At 46.0% G+C, this 20,182-nt stretch overlaps 1 protein-coding gene across 1 annotated transcript; it reads left to right on the forward strand.

The window, feature by feature from the left end:
- The first annotated feature begins 19 nt into the window (after window positions 1-19).
- On the forward strand, window positions 20-19,713 carry ERICH6B (glutamate rich 6B). Its single transcript, XM_070751464.1, has 16 exons — window positions 20-366; window positions 1,007-1,170; window positions 2,524-2,892; window positions 4,281-4,332; window positions 6,921-6,997; window positions 7,205-7,261; window positions 7,713-7,769; window positions 9,918-9,991; window positions 10,910-11,026; window positions 12,276-12,424; window positions 13,375-13,439; window positions 14,142-14,269; window positions 14,988-15,076; window positions 17,027-17,179; window positions 17,897-18,125; window positions 19,396-19,713. The coding sequence occupies exons 2-16, from the start codon at window positions 1,050-1,052 to the stop codon at window positions 19,606-19,608; spliced, it is 1,950 nt and encodes a 649-aa protein (XP_070607565.1). The 5' UTR covers window positions 20-366; window positions 1,007-1,049; the 3' UTR covers window positions 19,609-19,713.
- The last annotated feature ends 469 nt before the right edge of the window (window positions 19,714-20,182 follow it).

Raw genomic sequence — 20,182 nt, forward strand, 5'->3', positions numbered from 1 at the left:
TCAGAGAGCGCGGGGGGGGGGGGGGGAGGAAGGAAAGAGAAAGAAAAAAAAGAGACTCCAATGTCTGTCATGGGTCTCATTTCTCCCCCAAAACACTTTTGTTTTAAAGGCAACTGAACTTTCTCACATTTCTTAAAGAAAAGGAAAATTTTTTAAAGAAAAATCAAAAATCTCAGCTGGGTTTAAAAATAAAACCCCCTTTAAGCGCATTTATTTAGGTATTTATTTATTTAGCAAGAAACAGAGAGGAAGCAACACTGAGTCTCGAGGGAGCAGGAGCGACATTTTGATGCATTTTTAATCTTTTTTAAAAAGGAAAAACAACTTCAAGTTTGAAGACTACTAACACTTATTGATTTATTAAAAGTAAGTTTCAAAATAAACACAATATTTGCATGAGCCCCAGTGGGAACAGCATTTCTTTAAAGACAGGGGAAAGAATGACTTTCAGGGCCAATGGAAGTTGTTTACTTTTTTTTTCAAAGGGCCGAATGAATCTCAAGGCCAATAGTATTTACTGTCCAGTACTTCAATGAAGACCCTAGCTCAGCCGTCTCAGCATTCCATGCTGCAAGGGGGTTGCCATTCAATATTTATCTAAATACGAACACCATTAAGACATGCAACATAGTTATATATAATAAAATGTTTACACTTGATAAACATTAATTAATAGCAAACAATTTAAAAAATTGAATTGAATTAAAAAAAGTTTTATTTAGCAAGCCCATCCAGAATTTTCCAGAGGCAGAAAACTCCCAGGATATTCCCATTAAAATTCTCCCTTTCTCTTATTAGAGTAGAATTCACCATCATCCAGAAGGATTTTCTTAAGTGACTGGAGATGATGCACAATGGGTGATTGATATGTAGGAGGGTCGCCCAGAAGTTAATGCATCACATTTTTTTTTCTCAGCCTACAGTAATGGTACAAATGCAAAACTTTAGACATACATGATTTGAATTGTCAGGTGTGCGTGTGTAAATTTTGCATTTCTTCACACAGATAGCGTAGCTGCAGCCGTGTTTCAAAACAGCGTCTGTAAGTGATGGACGTTACAAGCAGCGTGTCGTCCTTGAATTTCTCGCTGCGGGGAAAGAAACTGTTGGGAACATTCACAAACGTTCATGTGCAGTTGATCTCCATCAACCAATCTGCAGTCGACAGAAGTACGGTTAGTCGCTGGGCACAGAGGGGGAGGCCATGACAGTGCAGAAATGGCTTCGTGACCAGAACAAGGGGTACCAACAGGGCCTACTGGAGGAAGGCCATAAAATGGGACAGAGATGACGTGGGAAAATAGGGAGTGTAGAAGAAGCACCATCCTTTCTTGTGTGCAAGTTTCATTGTGTTCAATAAATAATTGTTGAAGGAAAAAAATGTGCATTACTTTCTGGGCGACCCTGGCACAATATTTAACTGCATTGCAGTCTTCATTTATGGAATCCTGATGGAGTAAAGTGTGAGCAAGTGACAAGATAAGGTCATGTCATGGAGGACAACCTGACCCGTAGCTATTAGTCACAATGGCTGCACGGAACCTTCTGAATATCAGACCTGGATACCCGTTGCTAGGAAGGCGAGGGGCAGAAGACCTTCACGCTTCTCTCGTGGGCTGTCACAAAGGACCCAGCAGTACATTTCAAGAAGGATGCGGGAGGATCCTTTGGAACTGCACAGTTCATACTGATGGCCACTTTCTGCCACACTCCCTAGTGCCACGGAGCGGTAGGTGAAAGCCATGCACCTCCTGTAGCCAAGCCGTTCCATCACCTGGGTCCAGTTTAATCTAATCCATTCATCTGAACTGGAATGGTTTTTCCAGCCTTTACTTCATATTCTCTCCACAGCTGGAACAAAGTTGGTAGAAGCTGATGGTGCTTTCCCTGCCTTTAAAAGCTGTGCTCCATTTGAGAGATATATACAATGGGGGCTCTTCTCCATGAAAGACCCAGGCCTTAATGGTCGGCCAGTTCAGGGAATCTTCCATCAACCTAGATGCTTAGAAGTTAAAGCTGCTGCCTTGTAGGCAGGCCGCCCTGGTTCAAATCCCAGTAAAGGTATGGCTGGCTGATGAGAGCTAACTAGCTTGAAATACATCTATACTAGTCTCCCTTCATTTCAGGGGCATGCATAAGTGCACCAGCGTGCCTATCATCCCTCTCCTTATGTTTCCCTCTTATTAGTACCAATATCATGTATATAAACAGTGTGGACTACCAATACGTACTTGACAAAGTAAATTAAACATAAAAATAAAATAAATATGCAAACTGTTTCAGCTCTGATGCGAAGACATTTCACGCAGAGCTCCAGAAAGAGAAGATAAAACTTGCTGGAGATGAGACTGATGTATTTTGTAAAGTCTTCTGAAATCTTAAGGATGCTCAGGGCCAAGTCTTGAGTTCAAAAACAGCACTAAACAAATACGATAACATGGATTCAAGTAGTGCATGTTTTCTTAGAAAATCCCATTTATCTTAACTGAAGAAATAATATAGCAATGTCTTTTTTCCTTTCAGAAAACGGTCTTGTTTCAAACCCTAGGAAAATGTCGAAGACCCCAAGCCCCACAAAAACCGGTAGCAAAAACCAGCTGCCCTCGGAACCACCCGCAGATCCAGCGCCCAAGCCAGAGCGCAGCAAGGTCTCCAGGTCTCTCCTCACGGTTGAAAATGTCAGGAAACACCAGGAGGAGAACTCGGAGGATCAATCAGATCTTTCCCAGCGGTCCATAGAAAGATTCATTCGAGAAAGTAATCGCTTTTTGAACGACAGCAGCATCAAAACGGAGGAGGGGAGCAGGGAGCAGGTGGTGTCAAGTGAAGAGGGATCAGAAGTTGTTCTTCATGAAGATTACCCAGAAAACGCCAATCAAACTTTAGGAGAAGGTAGCCATAGTTTATTCTGTCTGTCTGTCTGTCTGTCTGTCTGTCTGTCTGTCTGTCTGTCTGTCTGTCTGTCTGTCTGTCTATCTCTACATCTCTATCTATCTATCTATCTATCTATCTATCTATCTATCTATCATCTATCTATCTATCTATCTTTATCTATCTATCTATATCTATCTCTCTATCTCTCTATCTCTATCTATCTATCTATCTATCTATCTATCTATCTATCTATCTATCTATCTATCTATCTATACATCCATATCTATCTATCTATCTATCTATCTATCTATCTATCTATCCATATCTATCTATCTATCTATCTATCTATCTATCTATCCATCCATATCTATCTATCTATCTATCTATCTATCTATCTATCTATCTCTATCTATCTTTATCTATCTATCTATCTATCTATCTATCTATCTATCTATCTATCTATCTATCCATCCCTATCTATCTATCTATCTATCTATCTTTATCTATCTATCTATATCTATCTCTCTATCTCTCTCTATCTATCTATCTATCTATCTATCTATACATCCATATCTATCTATCTATCTATCTATCTATCTATCTATCTATCTATCTATCTATTTATCTATCTATCTATCTATCTATCTATCTATCCATATCTATCCATATCTATCTATCTATCTATCTATCTATCTATCTATCTATCTATCTATCTATCTCTATCTATCTTTATCTATCTATCTATCTATCTATCTATCTATCCATCCCTATCTATCTATCTATCTATCTATCTATCTATCTATCCATCCATATCTATCTATCTATCTATCTATCTATCTATCTATCTATCTATCTATCTATCTATCTACCTACCTACCTACCTACCTACCTACCTACCTACCCACCCATCCATCCATCCATTTATCTATCTATGGAAGTGCATTCTGTGAGCCTCTTCCAAAAACTGTTCAACCAGTTTTATGATTTTTATAACTTGGGTTTTTTAGATCAATTTTATAATTGGGCTTAGAATTGGTTGTGTATTGTTGTTTTATATGTTGTGAGCCTCCCTGAGTCTTCGGAGAAGCACGGCATATAAGTCCAACTAATAGATAAATAATAAGCAATGACAGATGTGAAATGTCTTGCAGAGACACGATGCAAGGCATAATCCCTGACATGAAATATTCTGCAATGCATTAAGTAAGGTGACTTACATTCTCATTACGAAAAATCCCACTTAACCAACAAATTAAACAAAAATCAAATGCGACAACTTTAACATATTTGAGGACTTGGTTACAAATTAGTGGATAATTCTGTACTGTGTCTTGTAGAGCTGATGAAATCAACTTTCCCACTTTTATTATGATTTCAAAAGCATTTTTTTCCCTCCCTCTGTGTAGATTTCCAGGCAAGACCTCTGTCCACTTCAGTTCCTGAAACTCGGTCACCCAAGTAAGAGCCACTTCTTCTGCTGCTTCCGCCACGTCCTTTCCAATAGCAGAAACTGTAGTAGGTCTGTCTAAATCAATGCTTCTCAAATAGTGGGGTGGGGCTCCTGGGGAGGCGTGGAGCAATGGGGGGGGGGGGAGATGCATGACCCTGGGGAACGTCCTTTATTTTGGCACAGGGAATGGGGGGGGGGGGGGGGGTTTCACCGAGCAATAGCCCACAGCACAGAGAGGAGACATGAAATGCAGATAACAAACCCTCAAGAGACACCATGGAAAAATATTGAACAGGGATGGAAGGAAAGGAGGAGAGAGACGGAGATGATGAGACAAACGTGAGTCTCCTGGAAGCGAAGGCGAGGAAATATGAGGAGGTGTATAAAGTGCTTGGCTTCACTGTGACTACGGTGGGAGACCAGGAAAGACCAGGAGGTTGACTCTGTCTAAAAATGTTGGCAGTGGACAGCATGAAACCAAGTAAATTAAGATGTCACTTAAACACACCCCAACCATGCTGATAAACCACCTGAGTTTTTTAACGTGCTGAATATTGCAAACAATCATCCTGGCAGAGATTTGGGGGAGGACATGAAATGTTTACTTCTTCCTGTTATGCCGGGACCTTCACTAATAGCCCCCAGTGAGTTAGGAATGCAAATTCAAACACACACACACCGTCACAGAAGAAATGAAAGTAGTTTATCCAAAGGGTTTTTGAGCACACACTCTAAAAAAGAGCCAAATTTCTCTCACCCAGATAACAGTCCTTGAATGCTGCAAAAGACAAAACAAATGAGCAATTTAAGGCACCTCTGACTCTTCACAGCCACCCCCTTCAAGGAGTCCACAAGAGTTATTTAACTGTGAAGTGTCCAAAAGTCAGTAGAAGTCCTGGAACAATCCAAACAGTAGCAATGGTCTTTATCGAACGGATAAACGCCCACACGTGCATTCCCCAACGCCCGTAATTTATGCCCAAACACATTAACCTAACTGCCTCTGACACAGGTGTTTTCCCTTATCTGCGTAGATGCCTGCACAGCTGCTCCCTTCTTGTCACAAGCCTGCGCATACAGGCATCCACAAGCGGATCCTCCTGTGACTCTGACGTCTCACTAATGGGAGCATTAACTGGTGGGCTGGCTGCACCCATCTCTCCGTCTGATTCCCCTCCCCCACTGTCTCTCCTTGGCAGTGAATCTTCACTATCAGAATCTGCTGGCAGTAACACAAGCCTCTGTGAGCCCGATAATTCCCATGAAGCAACGTCCAAATTCCCCATTGCAGGAGCTGGCCCAGAGCCAACCACAACACTTCCTGGGGAGGGCGCAAGAGAAAATAATTGAGAAGCATTGGTCTAAAGTAAATGATTCTTTAAGTAGAGCAACCAGATCTGCAAAAATTCAGACCCTCCCTAGATGGCATCAAAGAGAGACAGAACCATTGAGTGAACAGCGCCACCTAGTGGCTCCAACTCCATTTAGTCCAGATCTCATTTTCTTGAATTGTTATACCTTCCAATTGAGCCAATGATGATTCTCCCCAAGTGAAGGAGAACATTCCTTTCATGTCTTTTATCCTTACAGCCACGAGAGAGTCAGAATTCAATTCAGTTGCTCTCTTTCCTATTTCTCTCTCTCTCTCTCTCTCTTTTCATTTCTGATATTTGGAGGCTCCAGTACCTATATAGGCTTGACAAATATTATAGGTGAGGTAGAAACAGAGCAATTTATTTTGGTATTGTTACCAACATAATTGCATGAACACACACTCTGATTTGACAGACACACATAATATACAGAACGAACGAACGAATACAGAAGACATTTTCAGCTGTTTTCAAAGGCCTTACTTCCACTTACATTTAAAAAAATAATTTATTTTTGTGAGATTGTTTTAATATATTATTTTGAAAGTATTTGTAGATAAAGTAATAATTCTGAAATGCAATGAGACAATAAACACTAATGTGCATCATTTTTTTCTCTCTTTCCATCTGATACTTGATAACATTATCGAGTTATAGATTTCAATGTAATGTCTACAAAATAAGGACAACAAAGTCAAGAGAGTAGCCCCCCCCCCCCAATTTATAATTGGAGAGCAAGATAGATGGCATATAAATGTAATAAATAAAATAATTGCTTATGGAAAACATTTTGAACAGCTTTCCCTCGGAGGTTGTGGGAACTTCTTTGACACTTTCAAGAAGCACTTGGGCTGCCGTTTGTCAGAAGTGGTGTAGGATCTCCTGCTTGAGCAGGGGGTTAGACTAGATGACCTATAGGGTCCCTTCCAACTCTGTTAACCTGTTAATCTGATGTTTCAGACTGGCTGCTTCTGGCATAATCAGAACAGAACAGAACAGAATTCTTTATTGGCCAAATGTGAGCTAACTAGTATCAGTTGCTTCATAGACAAGATTTCAGTCAATTAATGGATTTTGGTGCAATTTGTTGTTTAATAATGATGTACGCTTCTTTATCGTAATTAAATATTATTACAGCAGTTGAGTAAATGACTGGTCCCTCTGATAAAGAGCCGGGCATTTGTGAGTTGCTTCCTGATAGGAAATTTCTTCCCTCCCTGCAGAAAACGGGAAGTGGCTGATTTGGAGACTCAGACGGAATGGAGCTATTCGGTCAGCTCTGAAGACTCCGGTCAGCTGAGTAGGTTCTGGAGGAAGCTGGGGGGCTGCTGGGGAGAAGGAAAGGGGGAGCTGGCAGAGAGACCCCTCCTCTGCCTCCTTGCAACCTGGCCAGAGCAATCCAGGGGTGAAACTGGTGGCTTAGAGAAGAGGTATGGCGAGGGAGAGACAAAGCGGATGCGATTCTCTTGATAAATGATTGATCCTTGTCGTAATGTCTCTCATTTAGACATAGAGACGAAGCAGCAGAGAAGCAGAGTCGGGAAAGAGAAAAGCACAGGAAGCAGTAAGTGGCCAAAATGGGGCCATTCCCTTAATATTCCAGAAGTTGGCGTGGTATCAATTCCAATCACATTAGGATTTATGAATAACAGATATAACAGATTTTAATATTAAAATAACCAATTTTGCAGGGAGGGAGGGAGGGAGGGGAGGGAGGGAGGGAGGGAAGGAAGTATAATAGCAATAGCATTTAGACTTATATACCCCTTCCCAGTGCTTTGACAGCCCTCTCTAAGCGGTTTATAGAGAGTCAGCCTCTTGCCCCCAGCCATCTGGGTCCTCACTTGACCCACCCCGGAAGGAGGGAAGGCTGAGTCCACCTGGAGCCTGGGGAGATTCGATCTGCCCAACTGCTGGCAGCCGGTGATCAGCAGAGGTCGCCTGCAGGGCTGCACTCTAACCACTGCGCCACCGAGGCTCTATATACACTGTGTTTTGTTGTGGTTGTTATCCAGCAGAACTATGGCGTCGTGCGGAAGGGGAAGAGTCATCTGAGACGGAGCTGGAGACTGGTAGGCTATGTTCTGCAAGTAGCCCTCGACAAGTAGTCCGCCATTGAGCCCAAAGTGTCTGTTTGTAAGTGAGGCAGTTGTTCAGCGGGGTTTGCCCCCATTTTCTTGCAACCTTTCTTGCCAAAGTGGTTAAGGGAATGATGCCACTTACTCACACAGTAACACGGCTGTCCAGTGAGCCTGGCCTCCCCCTCGACTTTGCGGGCCAGAAGGTTCACACTGCAACCATCACAAACAGCCGCCAGTCGGCCACGTCAACCGTCCGGCCCTGGGGATGCGGCAACAGTTGTGTGACGAAGGGTCATCAGCAGCCACGGGGTCCTGGGGGTGGGGGGGGGGTGGGGGGGACGGCATTCCGGTGGAGAAAATGGAGCCGTGTGCGCAGCTCTGCATCCACGACGCACTTGCGCACACACCCGCGTGGGATTTGGCTTTTGCGCATGCTCCGGAAGCGAAATCTCATGCGAGGATGCTTGTGTGCTTGTGTGCGAGAGATTTCGCCAATTTTCCCCATTTTTTTGCTGCCATATAGCAAAAAAATGGCAAAAATCGGCAAAACCTTTTGTGCGTGAGCATCCTCACAGGAGATTTTGGCTCCGGCGCATGCGCAGAAGCTGAATCTCACACCGATGCGCACTTGCCCACCCGCCAGACACACGCCCACCCGCGCCAGTCTCCAGGAGCGCACCAGGAGCGACAGAGATGAGGGCCCCCCCGGTGCCCGGTCATAAATCATTTTTTTCAGTTTTGTTGTCACTAAATGAACCATTGTAAGTTGAGGACCACCTGTTTTAAAGTTCCCCTGAACGCCTGAGTGGTTCGACCCAGAAATAAAACAATAACAGGCAGCCCAATTGTTTGCCTGTGCAAAATTTGTAAATTAAGACAAAGTTATGACATGAAAACCAGGGAAGTCTCCTCTAGGGTGGACCTGTCCCAAAGGAAAAGGTTTCTGGAAAATGACACAAAGGTGGTTGCAGGACACAACCGACATGGAACTAGAATTTACCCCTGGGGGGATGGAAACGATATTCCCCAAAAATGCACACATTTCTTGTCTGCCGTTGCGCTGTTCTTTGCACTCTGGAAGGTCCAGGGAATCTCCGGAGGGTAAAAAAACAGCACAAGGGGCAAACCGGAAGTTTGGAAAATGCATTTCTGGTTTGCACATTGTGCTGTTCTTTGCCCTCCGGAGATTCCCTGGACCTTCCAGAGTGCAAAAAACAACACAATGGGCAAACCGGAAGTGCATTTTTTCCAAACTTCCTGTTTGCCCGTTGTGTTGTTTTTTTGCCCTCCGGGGCTTCAGGGAAGCATCCCAGAAGTGTCCAGAGGATGAAAATCAGCTGCCCAGGGCGCGCGCGCATGGCGGAGTTGGCACAGGGCAAATCCCGCGTGCCCTCCACTATGGCTCCATGCGCCACCTATGGGAAGCATGCCACAGGCGCTCGCCATCACAGAATTAGACCATCCTGACAGAGCCAAAGAAGAGGTTTGTATATTTTTGGGGATTTTAAAAAAATCATATTTTTCACAGGGCTAAGAAGTGTTGGTAAATCCACAGTAACCGAATTTAAACATGCCTGGGATAAACATATATCCATTGTAAGATAAAATACAGGAAATAGTAAAAGGGCAGACTAGATGGACCATGGGGTCTTTTTCTGCCGTCAGTCTTCTATGTTTCTATGTTTCTAAATTGGTAATTATTTCTCATTGTTTTTGCAGATCTTTTTTTCACAGTTAGGGAGCCTGGTTTTCTATTTAAAAATGGTCCAGTCTTATTTATTCAGAACGTTTCCTAGATAGTTTCTATATAGTATATCCTGTATATTTCTATATAAATGATATATAGTCCAGAGTCCTTAGGGAGTTGGGCAGCGTACAAATTGAACTAAATAAATTGTACTAAATAAACTACTAAACGTTTCACCTGGTTTGTTCTTTCGTGGAAGAAAGATGAATGTTGGAGTCTTTGTTGCTTATCTGAATTGGAATGTTTGCTTGCAAACATTTGATAACACAACTAGATAAGTTTAATCAGTGCTAGTGAGTGGGGGGCTTCTCTTCTAGGGGGGCTAACTTTTTTCTTCCCCCCTTTTCCCCCCTAATGAATCCCCTTTCATACATTGCATTGGGAACCTCAAGAAAGCTCTTCTGATGAGGAGGAGGAGGAGGAGGAAGAGGAGGAGGAGGAGACAAAGTCTTTTGTCCAAGAAGAGGTGAGATTTCAGATTTCTTCTTTCTTCCTGTTAAGAACAACCTTGGAGTTGTCGAGGACACACACAGAGGACAATGTGCTATTCTAGCAAATATCCAGGAGAGAGGAGTAATTATTCAGTCATACAAGACAGACTCATTAAAGTGTGTAAAATAGTGTTTACCTTAGGAATAGTGTAGTCAGGTTAAACAGTCCAGTCCTACACATTCAAATCAGTCAATATCTCTCAATACAACAATAATGTTACAAGCCTGTCTTTGTCTTACATATCAGACATGCATTACAGCTAACAAGTACATCAAACTATCATCGAGCTTACTACATCAGTCACTGTGAATCAGCAGAATGAACAGAGAGACCAAAGAGAGAATCATGCTTTCTGGCTCCCTCTTGTGGCAATTTGCAACACTACCTTTTAAAGCTATAGAATACATATAAGCACTCGTTGTTAGCTTGTTTATATATTGCAAACCCAACTGTTTTATACATAGTGCTAAATCTTATCCAACTTTTGAGGCAAACTCAGGATATTTATTGCGGCTGAAAATAACACAAAAGACACCAAGCAAATTCAAAGCTTTTTTTGCATGGAAAGCACAGGCGAGAGCTTCACTTCTGCAAAATTATCCAGAGATAAACTTGAGCTTTAAGAAAATCCAAATTTTCTAATCAAGAGTGTAAATAATTCAGAAATGGCATAACAACCAAGCCTTGCTATAACTTTGTTGCTTGTATCCTTACAATTTATATCACAATTTGATTATTTGTACATGGACTGTCATTAAGTGTTGGACCTCAGGATTCTTGACAAATGTCTCTTTTTCTTTGATGTCCCCTGAGAGCATCTGCACCAAAGACAAATCCCTTGTGTGTCCAGTCCCTTTATTGGCCAAGAGAGAATTCTCTTTCTATTCTGCAGGAGGAACATCGGTTCACGGAGTTTTGCCTGCTGGGTCGCTGTGAGTTCTGCTCCTCCATCCTGAGGCACTTACCCTCGGCCCAGGAACTGGACGAGAGACCAGAGAGGATGGAATGGGTAGGTCTTCCTTTCTGAATGTCTGTCTGTCTGGCGATCGTGACAAGACCTTGGAGGAAAACTTATAATGTTTAAAACTGTAAAAAATATCCATTGCTGACGGCACGCGGCCTCTCTGTAGGATCCTTATTTTGGGTGGGAGACAAAATCATGTGCGTTGGCCTTCAAAACCTTTATTTCCCCAGTGGGGCAACAGCAGGGGTGGGCTATGGCCTGGACAGGGGGCAACGCGGTGGGGAAGCGAAAATGGAGCCCCACTCCAGAGCCCCCAATTTGCACCGAAGGATGTGGGATGCAGGGCAGTCTCCGCGTCCTTCACAAAAGCGTTTAAAAAACCCCCAAGACGCCGATTCTGCTACAAACAGAAATGTCTAGTAAAAGTATGGTGAGATATCTGGAGAGACTTCTAGGCGATCTGGGTTTCTGCCTCCTGCTCCTTTCCGAACGGCTGTAGTTATTCTCTAGAACAGGGGTCTGCACAGCTGGCTGGAGAATTATGGGAGCTGAAATTCACAAGTCTTAAAAGTTGCCAAGTTTGGGGACTTTCCGAATTCCAGGTGAGATGTTTCTGTCCTTCCACTCATTTCTCGGACGGGGGTGAATTTGATGACCTGCTTGTTTTGAGTCCACTGAGATGGGGATTGTTTGGGGGGTCTTGGGAAATCCTTGGTCAAGTCACATGATCACCAAGCCACTCCCACCTGGTCACATGACCGTCAAGCCACACCCACAAAATAAGCCAAACCCACAGCGTGGTAGTAAAACTTTGGGTAGCCCTTCACTGGGCGACAGGTATAGTGACACAGGTGGACCTTGACTAATAACCGGTCGCTTAGTGGCCAGTCTAAGTTCTGACGGAGGAACCCGTGGTGGGGTGACTTACCATCCAGACTCGCGGTCCTGGTGATGCAACCCAGCCGTGTCTGTGCCGTTTGCAGCTCCCTCCTCTTGTCATGTTTATGGTGGTTCTGCAGCCCCTCCCTGCTTCACCCTCTGCCATTATTCCTCCAATTTGAAATTGGCTTATAAAGCCTTGGGCTGGTAGTTGTGTGCCGGCATTTCCATCACTACGTGGATCAATGGGGCAGGGAGCAGTTGGAGCCCTTTGTTAAGGAGCTGCCCCTGCTGAGCCTCCGCGTTCTTGTTTTTATGACACACTTGGCGCATTGCCTGCCCCCCCCCCCCCCCGGGAACAGAGGGGCTGGGCCGAGCAGGGGCTGCCGTCTCTGAAGCCGGGGCTCCCTTGCAGTTTCTGTGTTGCAGGACGTACAGAGAGGTTTTCCAGCAAGTGATCAAGGAGCTGATGGAGGGGCCAACGGGCGAAATCGACATCCGTCCCCACGGCCGAACGTCCCTCACAGAGATGGAGAGCAAGACTAGGAGGATGTTGATAGAAGAGTAAGCGAGGGAGGGGGGCCCAGGGGGAGACCCTCAGCCTCTGCTCCCAAACTCTTGGCTCCCTGCTGCCAGTAGAACCACTGCGGCTCTTCCCAGATACATAGATGGATGGATGGATGGACAGACAGAGAGACAGCAATAGCCCTGTCTAAGCGGTTTACAGAGAGAGTCAGCCTCTTGCCTCCAGCAATCTGGGTCCTCATTTGACCCACTTCGGGAGGACGGAAAGCTGAGTCAACCTGGAGCCTGGTGTGATTTGATCTGCGAAACTGCTCAGGTGATCAGCATAAGTTGCTTGCAGTACTGCACTCTGACCACTGTGCCACCGAGGCTCTCTATCTCTCTATCCATCCATTCATAAACCATCCATCCATCCATCCATCCCTATCATCTGTCTGTCTGTAGCAATAGCAATAGCATTTAGACTTATAGACCACTTCATAGTGCTTTTCCAGCCCTCTCTAAGCGGTTTACAGAATCAGCTTCTTGCCCCAAACAATCTGGGTCCTCATTTGACCCACCTGGAAGGAGGGAAGGTTGAGTCAACCTGGAGCCTGGTCAGATTCGATCTGCCAAACTGTTGGCAGCCGGTGATCAGCAGAAGTCGCCTGCAGGACTGCACTCTAACCACTGCACGACTGAGTCTCTGCTGCCCTCTAGCGGTTGTCTAGATTTTTGCCGTCCACACCGAATGCTTAAATTCCCCTCCCCCCTGCAAAATATTTTCTCCCCTATCTTAGTGTGGCCCAAGCATAGCCTGGCTACGCAAGGTCAGAACCACCTCCTCTATAAAGAAGCAGGGCAGTGGGGAACAGTTCATTTAAAAAACCCGGTGGTGCCCTCGGCTCAGGGCTGCCATGGTGTGGAAGAGAGGGTTCTGCCCGACAGGCTGGTTGAGCAGCAAGGAAAGACAGAGCCCACACACTCATTCTCCAATGTTTTCCTCCTAGGTTACAAGAGCAAGGCTTCGAGCAATACAGAGAGATATTTCTCCAGTACTTAAAATATGGCCTATGTGAGTATAACCTTTCGGAGCCCGTCTCCACCTGGCTCACGCCTCAGAATAATTCCTCCTCCTCTGCCTTTCCAGAAGGACAAGGCGTGTTAGTGCTACGAACATAACTGGTTGGGTTTGGCAATAAAAGCAACAACGTATGCTTCCATGTATTGGAACACTATTGCTTTAAGAGTTGTGTTACGGATGGCCACTAGAGGGAGCCAGAAGTGCAATTCTTTCTCTCTGCTGTTGCTGTTATTTCTTTGTAGCTGCTGTAGTCAGAACTGTGCATTCAAATGATAGTTTATGTGTTTGCAAGATGAACAGTAGGGCTTACAGTTTTGTGTATGTATTGACTGATTTAACTGTATGACTAGGACTGTTCCTGACTAAGGTATTTGGCAAAGCAAATAATATTTTGTACACTTAATGTATCTGGATTGTATTACTCGGAGATGGGCGGCATACAAATCTAATTAATAATAATAATAATAATAATAATAATAATAATAATAATAATATTACTCGGATCTCTGGGCTGCCAGCTGGGTATCTGCTAGAACTCCAGGTATCCCGTGTGCACGTGTATCTTTGACAACCCAGAGGTCACTCTGCCCACTCAAGAAGGAAAAGGGAGCATCACTTTGGTCAAAGGAGACAAACCTTTTGGACCCTTGCCAAAATTCTAAATGATTTCATCTGCTCTTCAACATATTTCAGGCACCAAAATTCGTTTCAAATTATCCGAACACCCGCCCCAACCAGAAACCAGAATCCTAAAGAAACGGTATCCAGACCCCAAAGAGCTCCTGGAGATTGACTTGGAGTTCAAAGCCGATCAGTTAAAGGTAGGTGGATCACCTGGTGGTACAGTGGCCTCCTTTCATGCCCCGAGGCTGGTTGGAAAAGTGGACAGAGTCCCCTCGTTCCTTTTTCTTTGGCTCGACAGAAAAATAAAGTGCCCCGTGGTTCCTCTGACACACAGCTGATTGAAGTCTGTTCAGGCACTTGGTTGATTTCTGTCCAGCTGTCTCCCCGCCCAGGAGAGAGAGGGAGGGAGGGGGAGAGGGAGAGAGAAAAGGAGAGAGGAGGGGGGAGAGAGAGTAAGAGAGAGGGAGGGAGGGGGAGAGGGAGAGAGAAAAGGAGAGAGGAGGGGGGAGAGAGAGTAAGAGAGAGGGAGGGAGGGGGAGAGGGAGAGAAAGGGAGAGGAGGGGGAGAGAGAATAAGAGAGGGAGGGAGAGAAAGGAGGGGGGAGAGAGAGTAAGAGAGGGAGGGGGAGATACAGGAAGAAAGGGAAAAGGAGGGAGGGGGAGAGAGCGAGAGGAAAGAGAGGGAGAAAGGCAAAGGGAAGGAGGGAGTGAGGGAGGGAGAAATGGAGGGAGGGAGAGAGACGGGAAGAGGGCGAGAGAGAGGAAGGGAGAGATGCCGTCAACATTTTGGCCTCTTAAACCCCCCCTTGCATTTCGGTGGCCCTGGAGCATGATGGACACTGGGGAGGTCACGGGATCACACGCGTGTGTGCCGTGCTTCAGAAGAACCTCCCGTTTCCTCTGCCTCCTTCCGCAGCTGTGCCACCCTTCCGAGCCGGTGAAAAGACACTACCGCGATGGAAAGATCTTCTTCCTCCTTCTACCGGACGGGACGGGCCAAGTCTAATATCCACCCACGAGTCCCATTGGAGGTGGGAGGTCTCCAGGCGTGGTGGCTTTAAGACTTCCGGAATTCCCAGCCAAGGAATTCTGGGAGTTGGAAGTTTCACACGTCTTAAAGTAGCCAAGGTTGGGGCCGGACACCCCTGATGTGGACAAAGGATGAATGGATGGTTTGGAGCGGTCGTAGCTCAAAGGTTCTTTCTCTGTGGGTCACACAAGTGCCCTGTGGAATCTGAGGGAGGGGGGGAAGCAGAGGGGGGAATTTCTCATGAATTGAGAGAGAGGGGGGGGGGGGAGAAAGAAAGAAACCATGGATAGATAGCAATTAGACATATACAGTCGCAGTCGGTGTTAGTGGGGGGTCAGAGGTCGGCTCCTAGGTCTCTCCCTTGTGGGGTGCCTCAGGGGTCGGTCCTCTCCCCCCTGCTATTCAACATCTACATGAAACCGCTGGGCGAGATCATCCAAGGACATGGGGTGAGGTATCATCAATATGCGGATGATACCCAGCTTTACATCTCCACCCCATGCCCAGTCAACGAAGCGGTGGAAGTGATGTGCCGGTGCCTGGAGGCTGTTGGGGCCTGGATGGGTGTCAACAGACTCAAACTCAACCCGGATAAGACGGAGTGGCTGTGGGTTTTGCCTCCCAAGGACAATCCCATCTGTCCATCCATTACCCTGGGGGGGGGAATCATTGACCCCCTCAGAGAGGGTCCGCAACTTGGGCGTCCTCCTCGATCCACAGCTCACATTGGAAAAATATCTCTCAGCTGTGGCGAGGGGGACGTTTGCCCAGGTTCGCCTGGTGCACCAGTTGCGGCCCTATCTGGACCGGGACTCATTGCTCACAGTCACTCATGCCCTCATCACCTCGAGGTTCAACTACTGTAATGCTCTCTACATGGGGCTACCTTTGGAAAGTGTTCGGAAACTTCAGATCGTGCAGAATGCAGCTGCGAGAGCAGTCATGGGCTTACCTAGGTATGCCCATGTTTCACCATCACTCCGCAGTCTGCATTGGCTGCCGATCAGTTTCCGGTCACAATTCAAAGTGTTGGTTATGACCTTTAAAGCCCTTCATGGCATTGGACCAGAATATCTCCGAGACCACCTCCTGCCGCATGAATCCCAGCGACCGATTAGGTCCCACAGAGTGGGCCTTCTCCGGGTCCCGTCAACTAAACAATGTCGGTTGGCGGGCCCCAGGGGAAGAGCCTTCTCTGTGGCGGCACCGGCCCTCTGGAACCAACTCCCCCCGGAGATTAGGACTGCCCCTACTCTCCCTGCCTTCCGTAAACTCCTTAAAACCCACCTCTGCCGTCAGGCATGGGGGAACTGAAACATCTCCCCATGGGCATGTTTAATTTATGCATGGTATGTCTGTGTGTGCGTCTGTTAGCATATGGGGTTTTTTAAATATTTAAATATTTTTAAATTTGTCTGTTTACTTATGATTTGTTTCTACATGTTGTGAGCCGCCCCGAGTCTTCGGAGAGGGGCGGCATACAAATCTAAGTAATAAATAAATAAATAAATATACCACTTCATAGTGCTTTTACAGCCCTCTTGCCCCCAACAATCTGGGTCCTCATTTGACCCGAGGAAGGAAGGAAGGAAGGAAGGAAGGAAGGAAGGATGGATGGAAGGAAGGAAGGAAAAGGAAGAAAGAAGGAAGGAAGGAAGGAAGGAAGGGTCTCAACCTTGAGCCGGTGGTGAGATTTGAACTGCTGAACTAGAGCTAGTGGTTTAGCGGAAGTAGCCTACAGGGCTGCACTCTAACCACTGGGCCACCTGTGGCTCTTCCACAAAGCTTCAGTATATCCAGGAATAGTTTTTGTCAATAGAAATAAATATAAATTTCAAAAACGAAGACAACGTTGCTAAGGACATATAGTATTGTAATGCACCTCCGCCTAAGCCCCGCCCCCTTCCTTAGCTCCTCCTCCTCAGTTACCCGTCCGGCCGCGTTGCCCTCCTCATGACGTACGAGAGTGAGGCCCAGTTCACCTACTGCATCCTGGGCGACAGCAAAGACCAGGAGCTCTTGGCCTTCTTCACCAACCAGGGCTACGCGGCCCATTACACGCAGAAGGAGAAACTCCGGTAAGGGGAGGGAGGGGGGGAGGGAAGGAAGGAGGGAAGGAGAAAGGAGGGAAGGGAGGGGGGTAAGGAGGGAGGAGCTCTCAGCAGACATACAGCAATAATAATAATAATAATAAAAAATAATGATTTATTAGATTTGTATGCCGCCCTTCTCCGAAGACTCGGGGGGGCTCACAGCAACAGCAACACAACAAGACACCAACCCCACCAAAAGAAAAGCCACAAAGACACTTACTGGCTTTGGGAATTTTTCCTTCTTTTTCCCCTTCTGGGCTCTGGGTGTGTAAATGAGGTGGAAGGTGTATAATTTTAGAAGAGCTGTGCATGTGTGTGTACATACACTTTATATAGTAGATAATGTCTATTTTTGTGTGCCTGTGTGTGATATGTATGTCCACATATGACATATATGCATAGAATTAAAGAGTCTATTCTGGATGTTCGGTCAAAGTCAATAGAGAGGGAGGGAGATTGTGTCTCTTGGAGGCCAGGAGAGGCCAGGCACCTTGACCCGAACCCTTGGCATGAGTGACGTCAAGTTGGCCACCTTTGAGCCAGTCACATGACCTTTAAGCCACTCCCACCCGGTCACATGGCCAGCAAGCCACACCCACAAAATAAGCCACACCCACAGTGCGGCACTAAAATTGTTTTGCAGCCCTCCCCTGCCTAGGAATCCAAATTTCGCTCTTTTTAACGTGGCTCCCGTCTCCCCAGGCTGCAGCTGGACCTTTGCAACGGCTCCGTCTTTGACCGGCGAGGGTGGCGGAGGAAGTTCTGGAGCTGGTGGGGCTCCGAGCGCCACGTCCACGCGCCTCCGTTCCAGCCCATCCGCCTCCAGCTCAACGTTTACATCCAGATTAAAATCAAAGCCCAGGATGAGATTCTCTTCACGTTTACGAAGGATCAGGACCGTCTCCGGCTCAACGTTGGCACGCGGCTGAAAGTGAGCGGCCGTTTGGGTGCAGTTTCTTTGGTTTTAATATACGTTTTATTCATTTTTCCATCTTTTTCTATCTTTTTCTTTTATGTCCACTGAGAGCATCTGCACCAAGACAAAGTCCTTGTGTGTCCAATCACACTTGGCCAATAAATAATTCTATTCTGTTCTATTTTCTTTAAAAACAATTCTACAATGAGGCTTTGAGTAATTCTGCATTGTTACATATTTCCATTATCTCTACACAGATCACATACAGTAATATCTCATCTTACGAACCTAATTGGTTCCCGGGGGAGCTTCGTAAGACGAAAAGTTCGTAAGACGAAACATTGTTTCCCATAGGAAACAATGTAAAATCAATTAACCCGTGCAATAAAAAAAAAAACACCGCCGCCTGGCTGTCACCTTTTGAAACTGCCGGGGGGCTTCTCGCCAGCCTCCCAAATGCCGAATGCCAAACCCGAACTTCCGGGTTCGGTGTTCGGGAGGCTGCCGAGAAGCCCCTCGGCTGTTTCAAAAGGTGACAGCCAGGTGGCGGGGCTTCTTGGCGGCCTCCCGAATGCCCAACCCGGAGGTTCGGCAAAAGTTCGGGTTCGGGAGGCCGCTGAGAAGCCCCGTCGCCCGGCTTTTGTCTTTTAAAACTGCCGGGGGGCTTCTCGGTGGCCTCCCAAACGCCGAACCCAGAAGTTCGGGTTTGGCGTTCGGGTTCAGGAGGACGCTGAGAAGCCCCCGGCTGTTTCAAAAAGCGACAGCCGGGCGGCGGGGCTTCTTAAGAAGAAAAAAGTTCGTAAGAAGAGGCAAAAAATTTCTGAACCCCGGGTTCGTATCTCGGGTTGTTCGTACCACTGTATCCCTTTATATACCGTGTTTTTCGAAGCATAAGACGCACCTTAGTTTTTAGGGGAAATAATCTGCCTACCAGAGATTCGTCTGGCCGGTGTCCTTAGTCCGGTCGGCTTCTGCACATTATTTTATCTCCTGCTTAAGTGGATAAACTAAACTAATTATAAAACCCCCAAAATCAATCTAACCAACACACACACCAGGCAAACATAATTCTATACCAGACCTATACGAGTCTCCCTTTGTTTTCATTATCAGCAAAATATATTAGACATATATTACACACACACAGAAATGTGAACGAAGGACCGTTATTGATTAAGGACCATTATGGATTAATAATGTTATAATGATACAATTCATGCTCCCCTCCCACCCAAATATTTCAAATCTTCCTTAATCCACGTTGTCTTTTTCCTCCTAACGGCAGTTGAAGGATCCAGAGATGCTTTGGGCCCTTCAGCAATACCGAACCCGGGAGCCCCTGGTCAGGCCTTCCGTGCGGGAGAAGATCAGCAAAATCTTGACCAGCGTGAAGAAGGTGTTAAGGAAGCTGGACTCTGACCCCTCAAAAGAAGCTGCGGACCTGATTCTTCTATTGAAAGTGTACGAAAGAATGTACCGAAGACACAGCAAGAAGTAGCCCGGAGAGGAGCTCAGATGGCGGGAAGCCAAACTCCTATTTTAGTAGTACGGAAACTACGATGTTAGTTTCATAGAGAAACCATTAAATCTTCCCTCTGTCTGTTATAGTGTCTTTGTTTCAGGTCTCTTGGGGGCAACATATTTACCGTATTTCTCAGAGTATAAGAGGCACCTTAGTTTTTGGGGAGGAAAATAAGGGAAAGAGCCTGCTTACCAGGGATTCACCTGGCCTGTGTCCTTAGTCTGGTCAGCTTCAGCACCTTAGTTTATCCCCTGGTTAAGGGCTTTAAAAAACCTTATTTGGAGAGAGTAACAATGAAAGAGCTTGCAAACCAGAGCTGGAAATGTCACTAGCACCTGGAAAGAAACATTCGGAGCAAGTAGCGCAAGGGAAGAAAAGCTGCAAAGACTTAGCGCTTGGAAAACATTCTTCGAGAGAGTAACAGTGAAAGAGCTTGCAAGCCGATAAGAACTGGGAACATTGTTAGCACCTGGTTAGGGCTGGAAAGAAACTTATTTGGAGCAAGTAGAGAATGAACACCCCCCGTTGCTCAGCCACTTGTGCCTTCTGG

This window comes from Erythrolamprus reginae, chromosome 4, assembly GCF_031021105.1.
Source record: "Erythrolamprus reginae isolate rEryReg1 chromosome 4, rEryReg1.hap1, whole genome shotgun sequence".
Taxonomy (NCBI): domain Eukaryota; kingdom Metazoa; phylum Chordata; class Lepidosauria; order Squamata; family Dipsadidae; genus Erythrolamprus; species Erythrolamprus reginae.